The sequence below is a fragment of the Malaclemys terrapin genome, chromosome 1, assembly GCF_027887155.1.
Source record: "Malaclemys terrapin pileata isolate rMalTer1 chromosome 1, rMalTer1.hap1, whole genome shotgun sequence".
Lineage (NCBI taxonomy): Eukaryota > Metazoa > Chordata > Testudines > Emydidae > Malaclemys > Malaclemys terrapin.
This window is the reverse complement of record NC_071505.1, coordinates 116,200,100-116,223,834: the sequence shown is the minus strand read 5'-3', so window position 1 is coordinate 116,223,834 and position 23,735 is coordinate 116,200,100. Positions and strand designations below refer to the sequence as shown.

The following is a 23,735-nucleotide window of genomic DNA, read 5'->3' as shown; positions in this document are numbered from 1 at the left end:
ACAAAGGATGGAAACCTATTTTTTAATATTAAAAGCTTAAATTCCATAGAAATGAATGGCTTAGAGGCTGATGCATTGACAAGGATAGTTTCCCTTTCCTCAAGAGCAGGGGACTAGGAAACAAGAATCCTAGGTTCTGTTCCTGGCTCTGCTACAGACTTACTGCTTGACTTTGGACAAGTCATGTAATTTCTGCACCTCAGTTTAATCCAACACCGATGAAATATCCACCCTGATGGAATTGGCATCGTTTGCACTACAAAAAGTAATTTTTACTCTGTTGACATTCAAACCTTGTCATCTGTTGGGAATGGGACACATCCACCCTGATTGAATCACTGACCCCACACTTGGTAAGGTAACTCCCATCTTTTCCTGTGCTGTATATTTATGCCTGCCTACTGTAATTTTCATTCCATACATCTGAAGTGGGTCATAGCCCACGAAAGCTTACGCTGTAATAAATGTGTTAGTCTTTAAGGTGCCACAAGACTCCTCGTTGTTTTTGCTGAAACACGGCTACCCTCTGGTACCTCAAAGGGGACTTTTAAGGCCTTAACTGATGTTTGTTAAGATACTCCGATGAAAAGTCCTTATAGATGTGAAAAATACTGTTATTGCTTCTCGTATCTACAAACTTGTGTTCCAAAAATTATTGCCTGGATATGGGGTTGCTTTGTGGAGGTGCTTTCTAAATTTGGATTTAGACACTGAGCTGTGGTCTACAAAGCCTCTAATTTAGAGAAATAATTCCACAAGTTATGAGGGAATGACAAATTTGAAAAGTGTACAAAGACATGATACAGCCAACACAAATGCTGAACATGGACAATTATGGCTTTGCTCTCAGATAAACAACTGGCTATCTTAGTAACCCATGCATAGGACAGCTCTTTGATTCCATAAATTAAGCAGTGGGAGCATGGTCACCATTTAGATGTTATAAAACAACAACAGAGCATAGAGGTATATCTCAGATTAGAAAACAATACAATAATAGATAAACAAGATTTCAGTGGGAATTGATTTTCAGATGAACAAACATTTTAGTGTGACCATGTTGAATTTCGACTCTGCGTGTAATGGAGTATTTTCCATATATGTAGCAGACAATAGTAAGACCCTAGCACTGGCAACACAGGAGATGAGGAAGACAAAGATAAAGATTTTTAATTTTTAATACAAAATTCAAAAGGAAGACTATCATATATTTTTCGGAAATTCTGATTTGTTTGTATTCTCTTGGAAGCATGCTAATATATTTCTCTACCAAGTTTGCAAAGCATAGATTATTAAAAATTTTGTAGTGTCAGAGTGTACTTTTATTGAACAGCCTTCTTGAAATGAACAGGACATTTAGATTAGGTTTCAAAGGGACTTTTCATAATATAGTAGCACATGTAACACTGCATAATATATTTTACCTTAATAATAATATGCAGCTTTTGTGAACAATATTTTCTGTGAACGGCAGCATAAGGTCTTAAAATAAAAAGAGGTTTACAATCCAAAATCTTTATTAAGGGGTTGACTTAAGCTCACAAGATGAAAAGCAAGGGTGAAGAGGCTGTTTTATGTTTATTTGGAAGTAAGGCAGCTAAACAAAATTTGGTTTAGGGGAAAAAAGCTTAAGCAATTTAAAATACACACAATTCAAAACAAAAGTCAAAACTGTTCTAAAGCTCAACATCATTTTGGTTTGGGAAACTCAGTCCATGTTCAGGAGAAGTCAGCAATTGCTGCTTTATAAGAAGCAGAGGGAAGAATGTGGAAGACAAAACTATTCATACAGAATAAATTAAAGATCAGGTCTGACAACTATACATTAAGATTCCAAAACTTGGAAGCTGTTGTGACAAATTACATTCAAACTATTATGTTTAGGTTTGTTTTTTTCATAGATTTTCATAATTGTTTTCAAAGACATTTCCCTATCTCCTACTAAAGCTGGGTGCAATTTTTCACCAAAATAAGTTATTTTTGACTAAAAATGCAGTTTTGATCGACCTAAACTACTTGAAAACTTGATACAAGTTTGCCAAATAGTTTGTCCAAAAAAAAAAAAAAAAAAATTCACGAGACTTAGCTGTCATTCACAAGACAGCCAGAAAGTGTCTCAACCAGTGTCTCAATCCCTCCTTTTTGAAGCTATTCCATTCTGTATAAAATACTTGATTAATCCCCAGGCGAGCAAGAGTAAGAACGACACTACAGACTTGGAGGGGAGGCGCGGGTGGCTAGGGCATTCGCCTTGGAGACAAGTCCCTGCTCCAATTACTATTTATGAACAGTTTCAACAGGAGAGAGGAAGACTTGCCCAGAATACCCTATAGTCCAATGAATAGGGCATTCTCCTGCAATGTGAGAAACAAGTTAAAATCCCTGCCCCACATCAGGCAGATAGGGGAATTAAACCTGCGTCTCCCATATCATAAGTCAATGCCCTAACTGCTGGTCTAAAGGCTGAAAATGAGGAAGCAACTCGATTACCGCCAGCAACCATTTGTGAATCTAGCCCTTCATCTCCTTTCCTTTTAAAAAAGGATGACTGGAAATGAAAAAAAATGTTTTGTTTGACCTGAAACAAAATATGTCCACTTGTTTTAAATAATTTTTTTGTTTTGGTTTTTTTAATAAAGAGTTGTTGGTTTCTGGTTGAAATTTTTCCCCCAAACAAAAAAACAGCACTACTAATACTCATCAAAATCCTTCAATATTTTCTACCATGCAATATACAAACAAAATGGTCTTTGCATGTTCTAAGAACCAGTGATGCAATATTCATGCCCATGCTATCATTTGGTATGAAAGGGTGTAAACTCCCCAATGCAAGGCCAACAAATCCCTTTTTGTTTGCAAAATGGTTAATGCATCCAGGTGGTGCTGCCAAAAAAACAAATAATTTCAACTCCTCTAGCAGATTCAGGTAATTTAAATGCGCATCTCTTTGGTTTGGTAACCAAGTACATGCACACTTTCACACAAAGCTCATGGAGCTCAGAAGTGAACCTTTACAGGCTCACACATTTCACCAGCTGCAAATATCTACTTAGGTTAACAGGGCACTGCTTGAGTTTTCTAATATTAGTTAATAAACAGAACACTAGACACTTGTCAATTATTTTATCTTATAGTGTATAATGAGAATCTCAACTCACACACAACGTGTTCTAAAGATCTCAAGACTGTATTTTAAAACCTTAGAATAGTATAAATATTATAGTCAAGCCAGTTCTTAGTGAAAAAAGTGTGTGGGGGTGGATCACCCATTATTCTGTCCCCTTCATTCGCCCATCAGTTTTGCCCCCCTTCCCAAATCTCTCTGGGGTTCTTCATCCTCCTTCCCCAGGCCTGGGGGGTTTCAGCAGGGTCCCCCCTCTCCCCATTCCCAGGATGGGTGTTAAAGGCAAGGGAGAGGAGCACAGGACCCATCTGGATGCTCAAAGGACGGAGGAGGAGGGAACAGAGCTGACCTGAGCACCTTGGCTATTTCTGTTCCCTGCTCCTCTCCTGTGTGAATGGTCAGTGTCTGCTCCTGGGGAGAGAGCTCTGCCTGCCTAATGCAACAACCCTGATTGGATCTTGTAGGCTAGTGGGGGGGAAAGATGCCAATCACAGGGAATTCCTCTCCCACACCCTCCCCACAAGTAGGACTAAAATGTGTGCCTCTCAGCAAGCCAGCTCCAGTTATAGATATTCCCTGGATCTGCAACCTTTTTGACCCTGCACGCTTTAAACACTGTGTGAAGCTACTGTATTACTTAAATACTACAATAAAAGCATGTTGTCACCTTGTAGATTAGTTTATCTAAAGAACACAGAAGCAAAACTATTGCTTAAGTATTTTAAAACAAGGCTTGGAAATGTCAGTAACAAATTGGAAGCTTTCCCTTGTGATGCGTGTGGGTTGTGAAGAGGTGCATCTAAGCGATCAATTTCTGCCAAATTTAATTTTTTGTTTAAAAATAAGTTTCTAATCCTTATGATTGATAAGATAACTTTCCAAATATGAACCAATGCAGTGTTGCCTTCTTAATTCTGTAGGCAGCTCTAGCATCAATGCTGCTTCAGTCTTCCAAGCACTGGCAGGGAAATTGAGAAGATTGGGCAGTACTGCTATTATGCAGAAGTTTGTGGGCAACAATGAACCTAACAAGGACCATGTCAGTTTCCCAACCCAATGTCTGCTAATGTTTGGGAAAGCTATGAAGAACTGCAGAGGTAGACATTGGAGCCACAGAGATCACCATGAGACCAGTACAATTTTGCCTGTGCAAGTACATGCCATGTTATTAAGCAATATTCCCTGTATGTGCTATAGGGGTTCAATCATATCATTCACAAAGGCTTTTATAAAGATTTTAATACCATCTGCAGAATACATGGAGGATAGCAACTTAGAAAGAGAGGCTGGAGGAAGGGTAGAATAATGGAAAAACCCTCCCACCACTCCACTTTTTAGCAGCCAGGAGGCTATGGAGGGAGAGTGCTAGGCTCTATCCACACCATCTTCTGTAGGTTTTGGTCTAGGATGGGAAGTAAAAAGAGCACCTTTTCCTTTCCAGAAATCAGGAAGTTGGACAGGTGGCTTTGAAGTTAGAACATACTTGAGGCTGACTGGAAAGATGGAGCATTTAACACCACTCTGGTATGAATCTCCACTCTCTCCTTTGTCAGCATTTTATTTTATTTTTGGGTGGAGAGAGGAAGGGAGCAAGAGAAGGAGGCTTGAGTGTCAAATCAAGCCCCTTTCAGTTTGGTCTCACTCAGCTCACCTCATTTTTTGTATCAGCCACTGAACAGTGGCTTTAGACTCTAGTCAGCCTTTTTTGAACAAAACTGCAAACAGAATCTTCTACAAATATTGTTATGTTAATTCTGGATGGTTTTATATTAATAAAAGGAACAGCATTGTACTAACAAGAGCCTTGAAACAGTCCTTTATCTCAACTGAGCTGTTCCCAATATGAAATTCATGATCTCCCCAACTAATTAGATAAACCCATTAGCAATTTTCATTAGTCATCCCTGAAAATGATTGAGTTTACAAACAACTTTAATAAATTGCCACCAATATTTTTGCTTGTCTTAGAAGTAGCCAAATGTAGCTTTTTCTCTCTTTCCCTAGTGTATGGAGAACCTAAATAACTACTCTCCCAACTATTTTCTCTTTCTCATGTACTGTAATACTATTTTTAAGACAGACTGTGAGAGACTAGTGTTGGTAAGGCAGCCCTGGCACCTCAAGTCCTCTATTCATAGATAGAGGTAGACATCAAAACTAATAGCACAAATCTCATGGTTGGGCTGAAGTTCCTCAATACTATCAGTGACGGGTCACTTCTAAGCACAAGGGAATAACAGTCTTAAATGCATTCAATCCATGGGCCCTCTGAAACTGCCGAAGAGGCTGATTAGTGTCAACTATGGTTTCTATGTTGCAGACACTTGTCTTCTGAGACTGGACTATCAAAAATGGTACAATAATGCAAGCAGGTTTATTTTTGATAACTGTGTTTAAAGTAACTTGAATAGCATTCACATGAACATTGTAAGTAGTTAATTTAGTAATTGAAAAAAGGATAATGGGCACAGCTTTTAGTATAAAAGCAAAAATCTGATTTCTCTAAAAAGTAGCTCAATAAATCCCATTCAACAAAACAGTCAAAGCCTCTAACTTAACAATTTAGACAAATGCCTATAATTCAATAGCCAATGGCAATCTCCATTTCTTTCCAGTACATTGTCAACGAAATACAATAAGTAGTTTATTTTAATTTTGTCTGCAAAAGCCCTAAACTAATTTCCTGATTGCCTCCCAAATGGAAGTGAACATATTTCCCCTTCCCTTCATCCACATTTCACCCCACATAACGAACTCTAACATAGCTCTGTTGTAATAATTTTGCACCAGCATCACTGATGTCGTCAGCACGGTCCTGAGAAAAAGATTATATTGTGCTTTTTTGATGGCTGTCCCTGCAGGGGCTTAGCAACTATTGTAAGGTCATGCTTAACAGTAGCATTTTTTAATAAATCAACACTGCTACTATTTTCTCAGCAATACTGTTAGATTAAGGCATTTTCTAGAATCTGGAAGTCTTTTCTCAGTAGATAATGATTTTAATGTAGGTCAAGTTTTTGCCTGACCATTTGACTGTGTCCATTTAAAACAAAAGCTGCTTTAATAGCAGTCTCCAACATGCTCAAAATATCTTATTTTATGGGCAATCGTAAAATGTTTATTTTTTCCACAGAGAAAATAAACAGTGTTTCAATCCAAACTTGTTGAAATTAAAGAAATTGCTCAGTTAACACTAATAATTCAAAGTACATAGGTTACAAATCTGATTCATTTGCAGGAGAACCACTTTGCTGGGTACAGTTTTTCAGTGCCTAATTCAACAGGTTTTTTTGTTTGCAACTGAGAATGTAAAAATACTCAAGAAGAAATGTTAGCTGTTGACTAGAAGACAGACGGCACTGCTTATCTCATCACTAACCAAGATGTCACCTGGCTAACTTTTCTCTGAAGATAATAAATCTATCCTGGCAAAACCCAATGAAAATTTACAGTTTTGTAGTAAGTGAACTGTCCTTCTACAAAGTGGCCTCTAATTGAAAAACAAAACGAAACTTGTAGTTCTATACTGCCTTTTATCCAAGGATCTCTAAAGCTTTTTGCTTCATAACATCTCTGAGAAGCAGGGAAGTATCTCGCATTACAGATAGGGAAACTGAGGCACAACGTAGTTAAGTTGATTTATCCAAGATCCCACAAATAAGGCAAGGCCGGGAATAGAATTCAAGCTTCCTCACTTCCAGTCCTGTGCTTTAACCACAAGACCAGACTACAAAACAAGGAAGACTGCTTATGATTTCATGGGCTACTGAGCAATTTTCCTACCTAGCTGCACTGAAATTCTAGTACTGGCAGTTGCTAGTTAAAATGTAACCTTTGCCATATGGTCTGTTGGTCTGTTCCCATAACTGCTTTCAAGGGCTGCAACCAATCCCTTACTAATTGCTATAATTCCATACTCCTACCCAGGCCGGCTCTATGTATTTTGCCGCCTCAAGCATCGCAGTCAGGCAGCTTTTGGCAGCGCACCTGCGGGAGGTCCGCTGGTAACGCGGATTCAGCGGCATGCCTGTGGGAGGTCCGCCTGTCCCACGGCTTCGGTGTACCCACCGCCAAAGCCACAGCACTGGTGGACCTGCTGCCGAAGGCTCCCTGACTGCCGCCCCCACAGCGACCAGCAGGCCGCCCCTCGCTGCTTGCTGCCCCAGGCACGCATTTGCTGCGCTGGTGCCTGGAGCCTCCCCTGCTCCTGCCATGAGGATGTTTGGTCAAATCTTTCAAAACATAGTGCAATTGTCCACATGCACACTTACCTATATGCCCACTCAAACACACAGTTGCTCATATACAAAAAAAGAAAGGCGTCTAATACCAAAGAAAATTTCAGAACGTGAAAGTCATAAGAGCCAAGAAGCCTGTGACAAAAATTACAGCTTTAGTGATAAGTTATTTCAGACACCTCAGCTTCCAAATAAAAACATTCAGGTTATCAAGTGGCCTGAGATATACATATGCTTTGTTTCTTTTTTAAAATGGAATATTAATTACAAAGTTTCTCTTTAATTATAGGACTCTGTTCGCTATCTTATGGAATAATTGAATAATTTTACATTAATAAACGAACAGATACAGTGACTTACTCTGCCCACAGGGCTCACTGGATGCACAGCATAATCTGATGTCAAATTGTAGTTGGAAGCGTCACTTATTGTGCTTACTGTTCGTTCTTTCTTTTCTTCAGATGTCATGGTTGCAGCAGTCCTGAAATCAGAATATTCAATAACACCAGAACCTCCTGTGTGTGCAGACTGATATTAAACGTGTCTCTAAGATGTTCTCTAATAGTGGCTGTGTCCTACTTTTCCAATTTTGAAGCAATTCAGATTTCAAGAGAAAATTATCCGCACCGAGTATTAAAAGGGTTATTAAATTGTATAGCAAAGACAAACTTTGTTCTACTATAGGAAATTCTAAACGTTGCTTTAAACTAATTCAAATGTATGGTTTACCACACAGCACAGTTAGTAAGAGAATGCTGTACACCAATCTCATGTTAGTGAAAATATGAGACTTTTAAGTATTATTAAAGTTCAGTCTGGTAATTTGATTAGATACACAAGACTCAGCCACTTCACAACCAGAGATAGGGAATTACTACTACACATAAATTCTTGATTCCCCTAAACCTTCAGGAAGGTCTAAGGAAATCATGTCATTCATGATTTATGCTGCAAGAGTAATGAAATAGTAGTCAACAAATCTATCATCCACCTGCTCAGAAAACTTCTTGACAGGGAAATGGAATAATATTAAATGGAAAAGGAGTCCTAGCTGCTACAGGAGATATGGAATGCCAACATATTCCAGAGCAATTCAAATGGATCAAAAATGTACCTTATGGTAGCCTACTGGACTATCCTGCTAAAAATCTTTTAGTTTACTCTGCATGCAAATTGGGTAGGGTAACTGAAGTGAACAGTGAAATAATGGTCCCAACACCTCATTAAAACATAGAAAACCCTATTTGGGCTAGTTTTTTTTTTTCTTTTTAATTGTTTTACTGTGCTCCTTTGGTCTTGGATTAGCAGAGTACAGAAGAATTAGATTATAAAAGAAATCAATTTCTATATTGATTGGAGCTCATTGTGAAATTTATGAATTAAGAATGCATGTATTTTATATTGTGCAAAGCACATTTCACTTACTGTTCATTCACAACAAAAATACAGTTATCCTGTGATGGCTGTCCTGTTACTGGATGCTTGCAGGTCACTTTCCGTTCATTATGGCTGTGGAGAAGAGAGACAGGCATTTATAAAGTTATGTATTTTGTAGTTTTCTGTAAAATTATTTGAAGGATCTAGTGTAAGGTCCAAATACAAGGAAAATAACTGGACGGTTCCACGAAGAGTTCATTGTGATGTCTGGAACTTAACTCCTGGCAACTACAGGTATAAAACATTTGTGTGTCTTTGCATGTTGTGCCCTTACCCATGCTACAGTTGAAACCATGCAATCAGTTTATTTTTAAAATGGATGCTAATATTGCTTCATTCACAATATGATTGAAACCCTTATGGTAAACATTTTCTAACAATTTAGAGAGGAAAATAAAATATTTGAGCTTTTAACACTGCTCTAGGGATAAAAAAAAGCTAATGATTTCTATTCTGGAGTTTGGCATTTTTCATTTAAAACTTGCAAGTAAAATGCCATGATAGTCAAAAAGAAACATTATGAACTTGTAAGAGCCAAAAAAAGAGAAGATTACAGATAGATATATACACAAGATAAAACCCATGTTTCATTTTAACTTAATCAAGCACAAATAAATTACATTTCATGGTTATATTACCCCTGCATATTGTTTATGGCATCATAATGAATGCAAATGTCATAAGTATTAGTCAGGCACAATAAATTCATGCAACAAGAGACTATATTAAAATCAATGGTTTTGTAACAATGTCCTAAATTCTTCCCATCACTGTGGGGAAGACATATGACTTTATAACATTTGGCACAAAATTGAAGAAGCAATTCAAAATTAAATCAGATTTTTTGATTTTCTCCAAGTTGAAAGTGACATTTAAACCTGGAATAATCTGGAGTAGTGTAACATTCAGTATATTTACTATGGTACAAATGTATTTTGCATGAGGTATTTAATAGAACCTGTATCCCAGGATCCTTCATGTAATTTAACAACAGAAGGAGGGAGAAATTAAAAAGGGATAAGAGAGAAAATGTATGCTTTTACCTTAGATTTGAAAAGGAACAGTCACTAAGACTGATATATATAGAAAGTCAGTTCAAAACAGCAGGAACTCTATAAGAGAAGGTTCTTCCACCAGCAATATCAAGATTTTGTGGAAGACAGGCAGACTAAGGTCAATGCTAAGTGAGTGGAAGGAGGAGGAAATTTCATAGGGATAAGCTAACATATGAAAGGTTGTAACCTTTCTAAGTAGGTTAATTTTGAATAATGATACCATGGACATAAGAATGGGGTTCACTACACCAGAAGCATGTAAAAAGTATCAATACACCTGTTTCGTCTATACAAAAAAAGTGCTGTATTCCCAGAAATGTGTCTGCTTCATATGAAAGTATCATGTGTGCATGTGATCCCAATGCAACTCAAGCAGATTCTGGGAGGCAGAAAATGGAGATGAGCTAGATTGTTTTATCCTCACAAGAGCTTCCTCGGGGCTTCAGTTGGAAAATGGCTTTAAGCATTCTATAATACTGGGTTTTCTACCCTCCTTCCAGCAGATACAGATCGTCAAACATATTTCTATATTGGACATTCCTTGGAATACTGCTGCCATCTCTTCTATTTTGTTACTTTTCAGGCAAAAGTCGACACCATCAAACTCTCCAGTGTGTTGGTAATTTTTTAAGATTGCCTACACTGGAAATATTTTTGATCTCCTCCTGGCAAGAGGGTAAAAACCTGATGTTACAAACTAAGAGTTGCAGCAGGTCTTAAGATGGGGCCTTTCTAAAAATAGCGTATTGAAGAAATTCTAGATAGAGTTACAGACCTGGGAGATGGTTATCTTAGAAGCAGGAGATGTTAAATGTCCCTATGCTCGTCTGGCCCTTTCCTACCTCTGCACATAGTAAGTTTAAATAGCATCTTCATACTAATTTTGTGGAAGGAGCTGAACTGAGAAGGAGAATTATCAAGGGAGAGGCTTCAAGTGAGACAAAAGTTGAAGGCCACAAGAATAAAAATCAGAAGTATATTGCAAGAGGTAAACATAAAATGAAGCTAAAATAAAATCAAAGTAGAGTTTCAACTTAGACATTCTCTCTCACCAGAATCAGACTTCATCTAAAGTTTTACAATTTCAAGTCTTTGAAGACAGACTAACCAGCAGGTGCCAAAAATACAAAAACAAGCAGCCATTGTTGGTTTTCTTCCAAGTTCGGTGTGAAACAGAACATACACTTAGTTGTTTAGGCAAAAGCACAGCAATAAACAATGGTCTTGTTGTTAAGGCACTGGACTGGGATGCTGGATCTTTGGGTTCAATCTGCCACACACTTCAGATCCTGTGTAACGTTGGCCAAGTCACTTAATTTCTCTATTCCTCGGTGCCTTATCTGTAAAATAGGCATTATGCTTCCCTGTCTCACAGGGATGTTGAGAGGATATGTACATTCATGTCTGTGTGGCACTCAGATACTAGAATCATGAAGGTCACGTAAGCTACCAGAGAGTATTCGTTGTTGCCACTACTGTTGCAGCTGATACAGGAAAATGTCAAAGGGATTTGTATGGAAACATAAAACCTATTAACTGAAATAACAGAAGATCCCACTATAAAGTTTTCAGATACTTCGAAAGTCTGTCATATCAAACTAAACTGTTATACGTAATCTCAAACCATAATATCTATAATCAATGCAATACAGTACATCCAATAGCAAATCCTTTGCAATATTAATTGCCTATCTTAAATGAGGTTTTTCATTTTCAGAGAGCTTGTTTGTATCTAGGCAAGTTCAATAAATTTGGAGTAAACATTAGAAAATTTTTGCCAATATTTCCTTTTTTCTTTTCTACTTTTTATTTGGTAGATTTAAAATTATAACATTGATTTTTGCTTTGAAATCTATTTACCCAGAAGTACTGATAAGAGACACAGCTCTCTCTTTGTAGAAGGGAAATACCTTTATTTCTGCACCAACTTCCCCAAAAATTTCACACGTAGACAGGTAACAAACTTGGAAAACATCAGCCTTCCAATGAAACTTTCAAAAAAAATTACAAAAATCTTAACACTGGTTCAGAATGAAAGCTTACGGCACTTTAAGGATAACCTTTGGTTATAGACACTAACATTTTAACTATACAAAATACTGTTTACTTTGCAAACCTTGCTCTCCACCCCCCGAAGTCTTAACTTCAGCAAGATAATCAGAGAAGTGTAGGACTGGAAGGGACCTCAAGAGGTCATCTAGCCCAGTCCCCTGCACTCAAGGCAGGACTATCTAATAACTAGACCATTCCTGAGAGGAATCTTAACATTTCCCTGGCTGGTGCTTATATTAAAAAGCTTAGATCTTGATCACTTTGCAGTTTCACAGTCATGCTGTAGTCACAAGTCCCCGTTCACACAAAAATCTACAGTAAAAAAATTAAAGCTTCTTTCATGTTTAAGTTGTATTGGATATAATATGCAAACACAAACAGAAAAGAGGTAAAAATGTAACCCATTTCTTTGTACCATTTTTTCTTATGTCACAGAGTTTAGTTTAAAGCAAGTTGTGGATATTTGGGACTAATAATGACAAAGTACATCATTCTCTACCTTTTTACAACAACTATAATCAGGTTAACCTCTGAAAAGATTCTATTGGGAAAGTACATCCATAACCTTTGAAGGGCCATGAGATAGATTCTGATCCGCTAAGTCCTTGCCATCCTAAATTGTTATGATTCTATGTTCCCTAAGGAAGATAAAGTGGCTCAGAGAAAAAGAAAACTAAGTTACAAACATCACTGCACAACATCCATTTTTAGATGGATATTTTTCCTCCAATTCAACAGACTCACTTTCTTGATCTCTTGAGAAAGGCTGGAGAATTGTATCCACAGCACTTGAGATTATGGAATACAGGGCATGAATTGAACTTTTATCATCATAAAATAATAATTTTCAACTTTTTTTGCCATGTGGCTTGGTGGCCAACATTAAGCCGCAACCAACTAAGCTGGCCATAAATGGTGGGATTTTTAAAAGTGCCTGAGGAGCACAAGTTACACCGACTTCCCATGAGACTTGTGCTTCTAATTCAGGCTTTTTTTAAAATCCCACACTAAGTCAAAAAAGGGTGTCATTCAGTTAGGTTATAGTGATGTAGACTGCTCTAATGTTTAACCTTGACAATTTGATACATCTGGTCATCAACTGGCATCCCAAAAGGCTGCCAAGTGGAATATTCCCTCTTTTGGTGGGAGGGAACAACTTGCACACACTGGCACTGCCTAGGTCAATAAGAAGCTGTGTTCACTCCTCCTTACTAAAGGAAAGGTCATTTAAATGGCAAGAATAAATGGAAAACATTGGAGAGAGGGGAGCAATCCCAGATGACTACACAAAAGCCATTTGAGGACAACTGTTAGGTCAATAATTTTAGGGCTAAACCTAGGGAAAAAAAAGAGACACCACCTTTCTCTCCCTCATTCAAAGTGATATGTGATAAACAGACAGCATGTCTGAAGTTGAAAACCTGGCCCAATAATGAGTATCTGGTAGAAAGGGGGCCTGGAAAGTTGGCATGGACTTGTAAAAGTACATTGTGAAGCAAGGAGCCATTTCCCTTACTTGTTTAGAGATCTCTACCACTTAAATGGGCAAGGAACACTCCTCTTCCCATCTCTCCTAAGCCCAGACTCCCAAATGAAGTCATGTGAATGAACATGCATTGCAGCTAACAATGAATGTCAACTTGTTCTAGTAATAAAAAATGCTTTATGTAAAGAAATGTGATTTGTTGACTAAAACCCACATATTTTCTTTTAAAAACAGCGGATTCTCATTTCTGACCCCAAATAGCTGGGTTTCAGCACTATTTTAACTTAGATTACCAACATTTACCTAGATTTCTCAAAATACTTATGTAAGAAGTACTGTCCCTAGATAATTTCTGTGTCCCTTCTATAGAACAGTAGCCCCATGGCATTTATTTATGGGCTTCATCTCTTGTAGTTCATTGAAAATTTTATTAAAAGCTACCACATACTAGGCACAATTTCCATTGTGTTCAATTTAGGCATCAGTCAGTGACGCACAAAATTCCACTCTAGGTCTCTACAAAAGCACAGTATTTTGTATATTTCATTATGATAATATGCATCTAATTAATACAACTCAATGGAAATTAAGCCAAATTTTTCCCTTTAATATTTCAGCACATTCATTTCCCAGTTTCCACAGTGCCAAAACCGCACTTCAAAATTACAGTGTTGCATCTTTCTGTGTCTGTACTTGTACTGTGTGGTAAGGATTGTATTGCAGTGGGTTTAAAAACAGTTAGAAGCCAAGGTATTTTAACTCCTTCTTTCCTTTCCCTTAGGCAGAAATATAACATCCTTGTGAATACATGCACAGCAGTAAAACTTCTCAAAATGGAGGTCCAAATTCTGTTCTTGGTTTCACCATTATAAACAGAGTATTTCCATTAACACCACTCAGGAATTGGCTCTATTTTAATTCCAGGAGCTGGGCTATCTCAACAATATGATCATGTCTAGAGCCAAAATCAAAAATCAAAACTTCCTTGGATATTTTTATTAATATTCATGATCACACGTTCCCTAACTCAATACATACAGTTGGCTGTTATATATGCCACTGGGGCAGTGATACTCAAACTGAGGCTCTTTAATGTGCCTCTTGTGGCTCCTTGCAGAACATGATATTAAAACACTCAATTAACAACCAATCAGGATGCTTTTACTATGTTATTAACCAATTGTAGTTGATAAAATACTTGGTCAGTCATTTTGCTGTGAGAATAATACATCTCTCTATATAAAATGAAACAATGAATTCACACTACTGTAGCTCTTTTGGGTAATGTTGAATGGTAATTTGGCTCCTGAACCACTGAGGTCTGAGTATCACTGCACTGGGGTATACAGAACTCCAGAAGCAGGTATAGCTGGCTAAGATGACATTTCATATATGCATTCAGTAGAAAATAAACTATTTTTTGCCTGCGTCATGGATCTTATTTCGTTCTTAGTTCCACTAAGGTCCATCAATGGTCACCTGTTAAAAAGTGGGTCAAAATTTCAATTTGGTTTCATGATACCTTGGGGACAAATTCTGTTCTCAACTACATGGTGTAACCCAACAATTCACTGTAACAACACAATTTAGCTTGTTCCATGTGATTTCGGAAAACAAGAGTTTGATTTTTTTCCCATCCCAACAGTACAGGATCTGGTACTTCTTCGGGAAGAGCCAACAAAACCCAGTTTTTCCCCCCATGGGAAGCCATCTTTCATGGTGACAACTTCAGTATTATCCATTTTTACATTCCACTCATGCTGTTGCCCTCTAGCCTCTGCTTCCCTCCCCTTCATTGCTCTGAAAGAATGTTAGGCTCTGTTTACAAGGTGTGCTACAAGCTAACTATCACGCACTTTCACATCCTTCTTCTCTCCAAACACATTTGTTGCTAACCTGCTCTAAGCCCTGGTTTACACTACAAACTTATGTCAGTGTAACTATATAGCTCAGGGGTGTCGATTTTCCACCCCTCCAAGTGATGTAGTTATAACTAACCCAACTCAAGGTGTAGAGAGCACAGTGTCAACAGGAGGACTTTTCCCATTGACATAGCTATTGCCTCTTGGTGAGGTGGGGTACCTATGCTGATGGGAGAAGCTTTCCTGTCAGCATTGGGAGTGTTTTCACTAAGCGCTGCAGCTCGGTAAGTGTAAACAAGCCCTAATACTACATAAAGAATACTGAATCAAATTAACTGGGGCCAAATATGGAACAAAGACTCAAAGTGAGGCTAAAAAGCTTCATATAGAAAGTTTCAGTCACTTTTCTCTCCTCCTAAGAGCACATCTACAGTACAGACTTACAATCGACCTGATGACCACACTACGTTCCTTCTGTCAGTGGTGCGCATCCTCATCAGGAGTGCTTTCACTGACTGAAGAGGGGCAGTGCGGGGGAAGGCTGGCAGCCAGGGCTCAGCTCCCCATATGGAGTGGGGGCCAGCCTCCTGGGCTTCTTGCCTCTTGTTTCCCAGCCAGAGAGCTGGGAGTCCGGCAGGTGCAGCCCAGATCGGAGCAAGGACCTGGGGGCAGCCAAAGCTCTAGCATGGAGCCCTGAAAGTGACAAGACAGCCAACAGCTGATATAAGTAACGATGTGTCTACACAGACACTGCGTCGCACTAACTACACCGACGTATGTCCTATGCCTCTTGTGGAGATGGAATTATTATGTCTGCATAGTAGGGTACTTACATCAGTGGGACAAGGCTGTAGTGTGTATACTGAAATAATTAGGTGTATATAAGCTATCTTATGTCTACTTACCTCTAGTGTAGACCAGGTCTAAACAGCCTAATACTACATGTTATTCAACAATTCTGAAGGTAGTACTTCCCATAACCTGTATTAGCAGGAGCATTGCCAGCAGATCAAGGGAAGTGATTATTCCCCTCTATTCGGCACTGGTGAGGCCACACCTGGAGTACTGTGTCCAGTTTTGATCCTCCCACTACAGAAGGGATGTGGACAAATTGGAGAGAGTCCAGCGAAGGGCAACAAAAATGATTAGGGGGCTTACGATGAGAGGCTGAGGGAACTGGGGTTATTTAGTCTGCAGAAAAGAAGAGTGAGGGGGAATTTGATAGCAGCCTTCAACTACCTGAAGGGGGTTCCGAAGAGGATGGAACTAGGCTGTTCTCAGCGGTGGCAGATGACAGAATAAGAAGCAATGGTCTCAAGTTGCAATGGGGGAGGTCTAGGTTGGATATTAGGAAACACTATTTCACTAGGAGGGCGATGAAGCACTGGAATAGGTTACCTAGGGAGGTGGTGGAATCCCCATCCTTAGAGGTTTTTAAGGCCGGGCTTGACACAGCACTGGCTGGGATGATTTAGTTGGTGTTGGTCCTGCGTTGAGCAGGGGATTGGACTAGATGACCTCCTGAGGTCTCTTCCAACACTAATATTTTCTGTGGTTTTTGTTTGGAGGAGGTGAGCAACTCAGGTAGAGTAGATGGAACAGAATGAAGGGTACACCGAGCAGTTGTACAGCAGGATAGAAGACCAGGTTAAAATGAGGGCTAAGAACAGCTTTCATCTGGAATAGAGCAATTCAGTCAGAAGTAGCAAGAGGGATCAAAAGATCAGGGCTGGGACATTTGGTTTTGGGCTCTCTTTAATAAAAAACACATTTGTTTGATTTCCCTGCTCTATAAGAAATGGAGCTCAGCCAGAACTCTCACAGTGACATCTGGCTTTCTCCCATTGAAACTAAAACTAAAGGCTACTTCAGTACTTCCACAGAACCTTACCTTTGCACATATTATATGTTACATAGACTTGAGCCTTCTTATTTGCTCATTTCCAATAAGACTAACAAAGCAAAAGCTGAATAATGCTTCACTGCAAAAAGACTAACAAAAACATGATGTTATGAACTAAAAGCCATATCTTAATTTAAAAAGACACTTTATTTTAATAAGTGAATGCTTAAGGAGTTATATCAAGACAAGTAGCCTAACAAATATTAAGGGGGAAGAGTAAATGTGAAGACTTTGTGATTTACCAAACTCTTGATTTATTAACAAAATCCTTATTTAGCAAATGTAATTCATGTATCACATTATTTATTCAGCAATACTCACTTTAAAAATTATCCTCATTTTGCAAGAAAAGCAAAATTCTACCACCACTTACTTACATTTAAAAATTGCAAACAAATTCCAGAAAAAGTTATGGGGCAGATGCATCCGTGCCCTCTTTATAAATGCATTAGGTTTCTGCACAGACATAAAATTAAACTGGAGACAAGCAGAGCAAGTCTGATCAAGCTCTGTTCTACTTCTGAACCGGTGTTTCAGATCTGAACAGGAAAAAAGTATGTCAGCAACTTCTGCCTCATTTTTGCTTTCCAGCCTAAGAAGAACTTTTCATTTCTAATTGAAATAAATGCAGGAACGTATGGTTACCTAATAGAAAGTTATTTGAATTTGGAAAAAATATAAGTAAACGCAGCCCCCATGTATAACTGTTAGCAAGGATGTGGTCTGTGGTTGTTCAACTCCTTCCATTTTACTAAAAATGCAATGCCACATGGCATAGTAAATAGCACATGCAAGCATTTTCCAGTCGGTACTCAAATACCCATCTATTATGAGCCTTTTTTCAATTAACGGGTTTTGAACAAAAAATTTGGGAACCATATTGCATGGCTGCACTAGAAAACAGATGAATATCAAAAGTTTTACTGTCAGTGAGACAGAGTAAAATAGACAATCCATGCTTCCAGCGTGTGTGCACACTTTCACTCACATTAAACTGTGAAAAACATCAGTGTTTGGAATTAATTTGTTTCCCTTCATGCGGCCACATATTTTAGTATGTGTGCACACCACATTTTTCCATTTGTTTGGCAGACAATGACATAACTTATTTTAGGGCTGTTGCTGTCACCACTCTTGATCAAGCGAGAATGTATTTCCTAGGACCCTATTCTCCTGATGCTTTTAAAAAAAATTAATTCAAAACAGGATTGCCCATGTACAAAAAGATTGTTTCCCTCTTACTGATGTCCAGTTGCCTTCCTATTTCATTTTTACATAGATCATTGTTCTCAGTTCTTTCACTAAACTTAATACTTATTCTCAAAGATCGTTCTAGAAAGCATATGATTGCTTCTGCTGCATCCAGTACTTTTGAAATTGCAAGCTTTCATTTCTACAAGACCTTTCTTAATCAAAAAGCCAATTTAAATCTGCCTGAAAGTCTGGAGTTTAATTTAAATAGAAAACTCCTGCTACTAACTTGATGTTATTAATACATTCTTATTAAATATTTACCCAACATTTATTCTAAATGATCATGTATCATGCTATCTGGAGGGGCTCACGACCCTGAGTGTCTACTTTGGGGCAGACTGTCATGAGCAGGGCAGACACCCTGAAATGGTAGTATGTCCTATAGCAGGGGTTCTCAAGTCTTTCTTTGAGTGCCCCCCACCCCAAATGCTATAAAAAATTCCATGGCCCACCTGTGCCAGAACTGCTTTTTCTGCATATCCAGTAAATTAAAAATTGTATTAAATGGATTGTTATACAGAAACACACACACAAGGTTAGATAGACAGATATGTACAAAATTTAACTAATTTTTGTTTATTTACTCAGTGTGAAACTTGTTGCTGGTGCTGATCAACAATCCTGTCAAGAAGTGGGGGTATCTTTGACAAGCACACACGCATGTCATGGTCAATATTCATCCTGGTTCAGTACTTTGTTTTCATTGATGTCATGGCAGAAAATCCGGCTTCACATTAGTAGGTGGTATCGAAGGGGATCAAAACTTTCCGCACTGCAGAAGAAGCAGTGCTGTATTCATCAGAATACTCACACCAAAATGTTTCCAGCAGCATTTCTTTGAACCTGGTTCTGAGGGAGCTGTCTGATGAAATGTCAATGAGCTCTTCTAACAGTTTTGATGGGACAAGGGATGGAAATTTTGCTTCTCAGTGAAGGGGTTTGTAGTCCACATGTATAGACGTTTGTTCTGTTGTGAGTTCAAGAATATATGCATTAAATCTGTTAAGCAGACCAGGCAGATGTGCTGCTAGCAGATGTTTAATTACATCGAAGTCAATATTTCGTTCCTGAATGAAAGAACATAAAAGCTCGAAACATATCAGTAGTTCCCTGACAGACACGAATTTTCCAGAGTTGTAGTTTTCTTTTGAATGCCTCAATTCTTTCACACTGGGCAATAAAATTAGTGTTCCTGCCTTTCCACAGTTTTATTCAGCTTATTCATGTCACTGAATATGTCGACAAGGTAACCCAGCTTTGACAGCCACACATCTTTCAGCACTTCTGCTGCACATTCAGGGATCTTATCAGTTAAGTACATAAAACTTTTCCTTGAGATTAAATAAACGGGCAAGCATTCTGCCTCAGGACAGCCATTTCACCTCTGTATGCATGAGCAAGGAATGGTGGTCTGTACTCACCTCCTCACAAAGTTCAGCAAAACACCTGGAGTTTGTTGCTGTAGATTTAATAAAATTAACAAGCGTTACCGCTGTGTTCAGATCACTGTGAAGACCTGGTTCAATATCTTTTGCAGCAAGAGCCTCTTGGTCTAAAAAGCAGTGTGTCCAAATAGCGCAAGGTGCAACGGCTTTTATTTTTTGCACAAAACCAGAATGCTTTCCAAGTCATTGTGGGTCCATCAGTGCAGACCTCAATGCAATTAGTCCAGCTGATTTCTACTGAAATCATAAAATCTGACAGTTTGAAAATGCCATCCGACTTTGTTGTTGTCTCCAGCTCTTCGCAAAACAAAAGTCTTCCTTTATTTCCTTATTCCACACATAAGGAACATAGGCAAGTAAATGGGAAATTTTCTAAATGTCTATGGATTCATATAGTTGTATAGCAAAATCATTGTCACGCAGCCAATCAATACACTGAGAAACTGTCTTCTGACATAGAAATGATCTGTCGTTTGACATTAGTATTTTTGTCAGTGCCTTGGCCTTATCCTCTCCAAACACTTCGTTATTTCAACACAAGGCATTAACAAAGTCTCAGCAACTGTGTGTGATTTTTTTGTTTTAGCAGTTTTCTGTGCCGCTATGTATAATGATCTTAAAAGCGTTTTTACCCGCAGTAGTTGTAGATTTCATTACTGCTTTAGTACCCAGCAGCTCCTTGGCCTTTTGCTTAAAAAAAAAAAACAAAAAACAGTGCTTATCCTTATAGATTTCATTCTTTGTAATTAAATGTCTATAATTTGGAGGGTTTTAAACGTTCATTAGACAGTACTTATGCACAAATTACACACTGAGGTTGAGGTAGATCTCCACTTCCATAACAAATAAAACCAAAATTCAGATAGCGATCTTCGTATTTCCTAATTTTTGCAAGGTTAATAACGGCTTTATGTTTTTTACTCACACCACCACCTCAGTATTCTTCAGCCCTTACGGTGGTTGAACTTGCTGAAGGAAGGTCGGTATCTCTGATCTCTGGGTTTTGTTGTTTTGAAGCTGATGACTGAATTAAAATTTTATCCGTAACTGATATGTATTGTTTAGGTTTACACCAATTTTCCCTGTGCTGTGTAACTTGTCCTTCTCCCACTGAAATAGCTCCTTTCCACCCAGTAAATAGAGCTGCACTGAAACCTGCAAGGCTGGCGTTAGACTCACTGGGCCCGGGGCAGAAAGCAAGGAGTGAGCTCTCACATGCCAGGTCTCTTGGAGTCTTGGAGCAGAACAAGCACTGGACCAGAAGACATTGAGGCTGACCTACAGGCTGGGAGGCCCATGCCCCAGTGGTTGACTCATAAGTCTGAGCCTGACATCCTGAGGATGAAGCCATGGCATAGGCTTTGGCTTCCGCCCAGTGGGGGAAGGAGCTTCAGCCCACAGGGCACACCACAGATCTGGGCTTCAGCTCCCAGTTCTCGCTTCAGCACTCCGGCTCCCTGCTTAAGCCTGTGGGACACTGTGGTTCATGACTTTACCCCACGGCGGCACCAGCCCTGCAGCACCCAGCTTTACCCCTGGGGGGCAGTTGGGCTCTGTGATTCAGCCTCACGGCAGCAATGAGGTTCAGAGCTTCACCCACGCAGCTCCCAGCCCGGCGATGCCACCGTGGCTCAGGGCTTCAACACTGCAGCTCCCGGCTGCCACCCCGACACCACCAGAGCTCGGCGTTGCAGTTCCCGGCTTCAGCCCTGCGGTGGCACCGGGGTTCAGGGTTGCAGCTGCTGGCAGCACCAGAGCTCAGGGATTCAGCCCCGCAGCTCATGACTACAGCTCACGGCTGCACCAGGGTTCAGGGCTTCAGCGCCATTGCGGCACAGGGGCTCGGGGATTCAGCCCTACAGTTCCTGGCTTCAACCCTGCAGGTACACCGGGGCTTGGGCTTCAACCCCTCAACTCCTGGCTACAGCTGCACCAGGGATAGCACTGTATCTCGGGGCTTGAAGACTGCAGCAGCACTGGGACTGGGGCTGCAACTCCAGCCTACAGCTCCCAGCCACACCAGGGCTTCAGCCCCGCAGCTCCCAGCTTCAGCGTCACATAGCGCTGTTCAAGTCTGGGAAAGGAACTCCCAGCCCTACAGCAAAATGCAAGGGGGAGCAGATTGTTTAGTGTAAGTAGTTAGCACATATGATAAGGGGCCATTCACACCTATGTAGTCACAGGACTAAACAGGGGGTTAGTGAGTTGCAGATTGCTGTAATAAGCCATAAATCCAGTGTCTCTGTTCAGTCCCTGATTTTTGGTGCTGAGCACCCTTATGAATTTAGAGTAGCAGCCGTGTTAGTCTGTATCCGCAAAAAGAACAGGAGTATGAAGAAGTGGGCAGTAGCCCACGAAAGCTTATGGTCTAATAAATTAGTTAGTCTCTAAGGTGTCACAAGTACTCCTGTTCTTCTTATGAATTTAAGCTCCCAAGCTCATCTTTTGACAGAGTTCTGCAGGTTTCCTTTGAGGATGAGGACTGATAGGTCAGATATAGCAGGGGTTCTTAATCTTTTTCTTGCTTAGGTCCCCCTCAACATGCTATAAAAACACCAGAGCCCAGCGGCAGGAACTCGCGGCTCCACGGCAGGGTGAGGACCCTTGGGCATAAGCATAGTTTTACTTCTATATCCGGGGGAGGGGAGGACAAGAGCTGGCGTGGATCAAGCCAGCTCTGCACAGCAGGATCTGGGGAGGGAGCACCACTCCGCCTGGAGGTAGGACACGTGTAGGACCCATGGATCTTGAAAGGGGCGTTGATCATCATAGCAGCGGAATATGTATGCAGGTTTTATATCTGTTGTTCTGGCAGGAGTCTGGTGCAGCTTTGAGTTGGTGTATCCTGGTCTGTGGGGAGCTTGCTTCCTGATGATGCACTTGTAAAGCTGTTTGAAGGGCAGAAGTGGGGGTACAGGAAAGTAGGGGCACAGGGCTATGGTTTGTAGCTCCCAGCTTCAGCCCCGCAACGGCACCAGGGCCTGCAGTTGCAGCTCCGGACTATAGTCAGCAGCAGCCCCAGGGTCACTACTTATTTGTTTGCTGTGAAATATGATTCACTCGTGATTTTAACCCTGGTATTTCCCTAGTTCCTGCCTTCTACTGCTTTCATGTCGCACTTTTGTCTAATTTATGCAACAAACTCTTTAAGGCAGGGATATCACTTAAAAAACAATCATCATACAAAAGCTCTACAGCATAACACTGTCCATTAAAGCATTGTTGCACACTGGGGAAAAGATGTACATCTAACTGTCCAATATTATTTAGTTGAATATATTTTTAAGGGTTTATTTAAATAAATTATTGACTCAACTTAAATGGTGGGCTTTTCTAGCATAGAGAGAACATAGTAGTAGAGGGAATTATGATCTGGAAGAATTTCATTGCAAAGTCTGAAATACTTAGCTAAGTACATCAGTAACAGAAATCTGATACTTATTAATAAATATACTCTTTACTAATAACAGTTTTCTCCTTTATATCTTTTCAGGAGACATGTTTCTCTTATCTCATCTGACAGTATTGGCAATTGCCATCCACCTAGTTTAGTTAAACAAACATCTATTTGTTTCCTCTGATGCAAATCCTGTTTACATCCCTCAGCCAACAAAACATGCTGTAGGAATGCAACATATGCTGTCAGTTTTTCCCCACCTTCCACAAGAGCCCAAGTACATCACACTTCCGTGAGCGCTTGATCACCCCACAATGGCCCAATAGGCAACATGGCTCCTTAACCCCAGTTCTCTTATACAACAATTTGTTTCCTAGCATTTGAACAGGTTGCTAGTTAATTACTTTGACAAGCTTTTAAAAAGTAGTGCACACATTCATTCTACTGCATCAGGTACATTAGTCACAGCAAGTCACACACAC

At 39.6% G+C, this 23,735-nt stretch overlaps 1 protein-coding gene across 7 annotated transcripts in view; it reads right to left on the bottom strand.

The window, feature by feature from the left end:
- Window positions 1-23,735, bottom strand: part of PLEKHA5 (pleckstrin homology domain containing A5) — a 274,187-nt gene that overhangs the window by 117,379 nt on the left and 133,073 nt on the right. For all 7 annotated transcript variants that reach the window (XM_054036329.1, XM_054036266.1, XM_054036274.1 and 4 more), the window contains 2 exons: window positions 8,788-8,871; window positions 7,723-7,843 (listed from right to left, as the gene is read on the bottom strand). In XM_054036329.1, coding sequence (XP_053892304.1) covers window positions 7,723-7,843; window positions 8,788-8,871 — 205 coding nt within the window. The remainder of the gene's footprint in view (window positions 1-7,722; window positions 7,844-8,787; window positions 8,872-23,735) is intronic.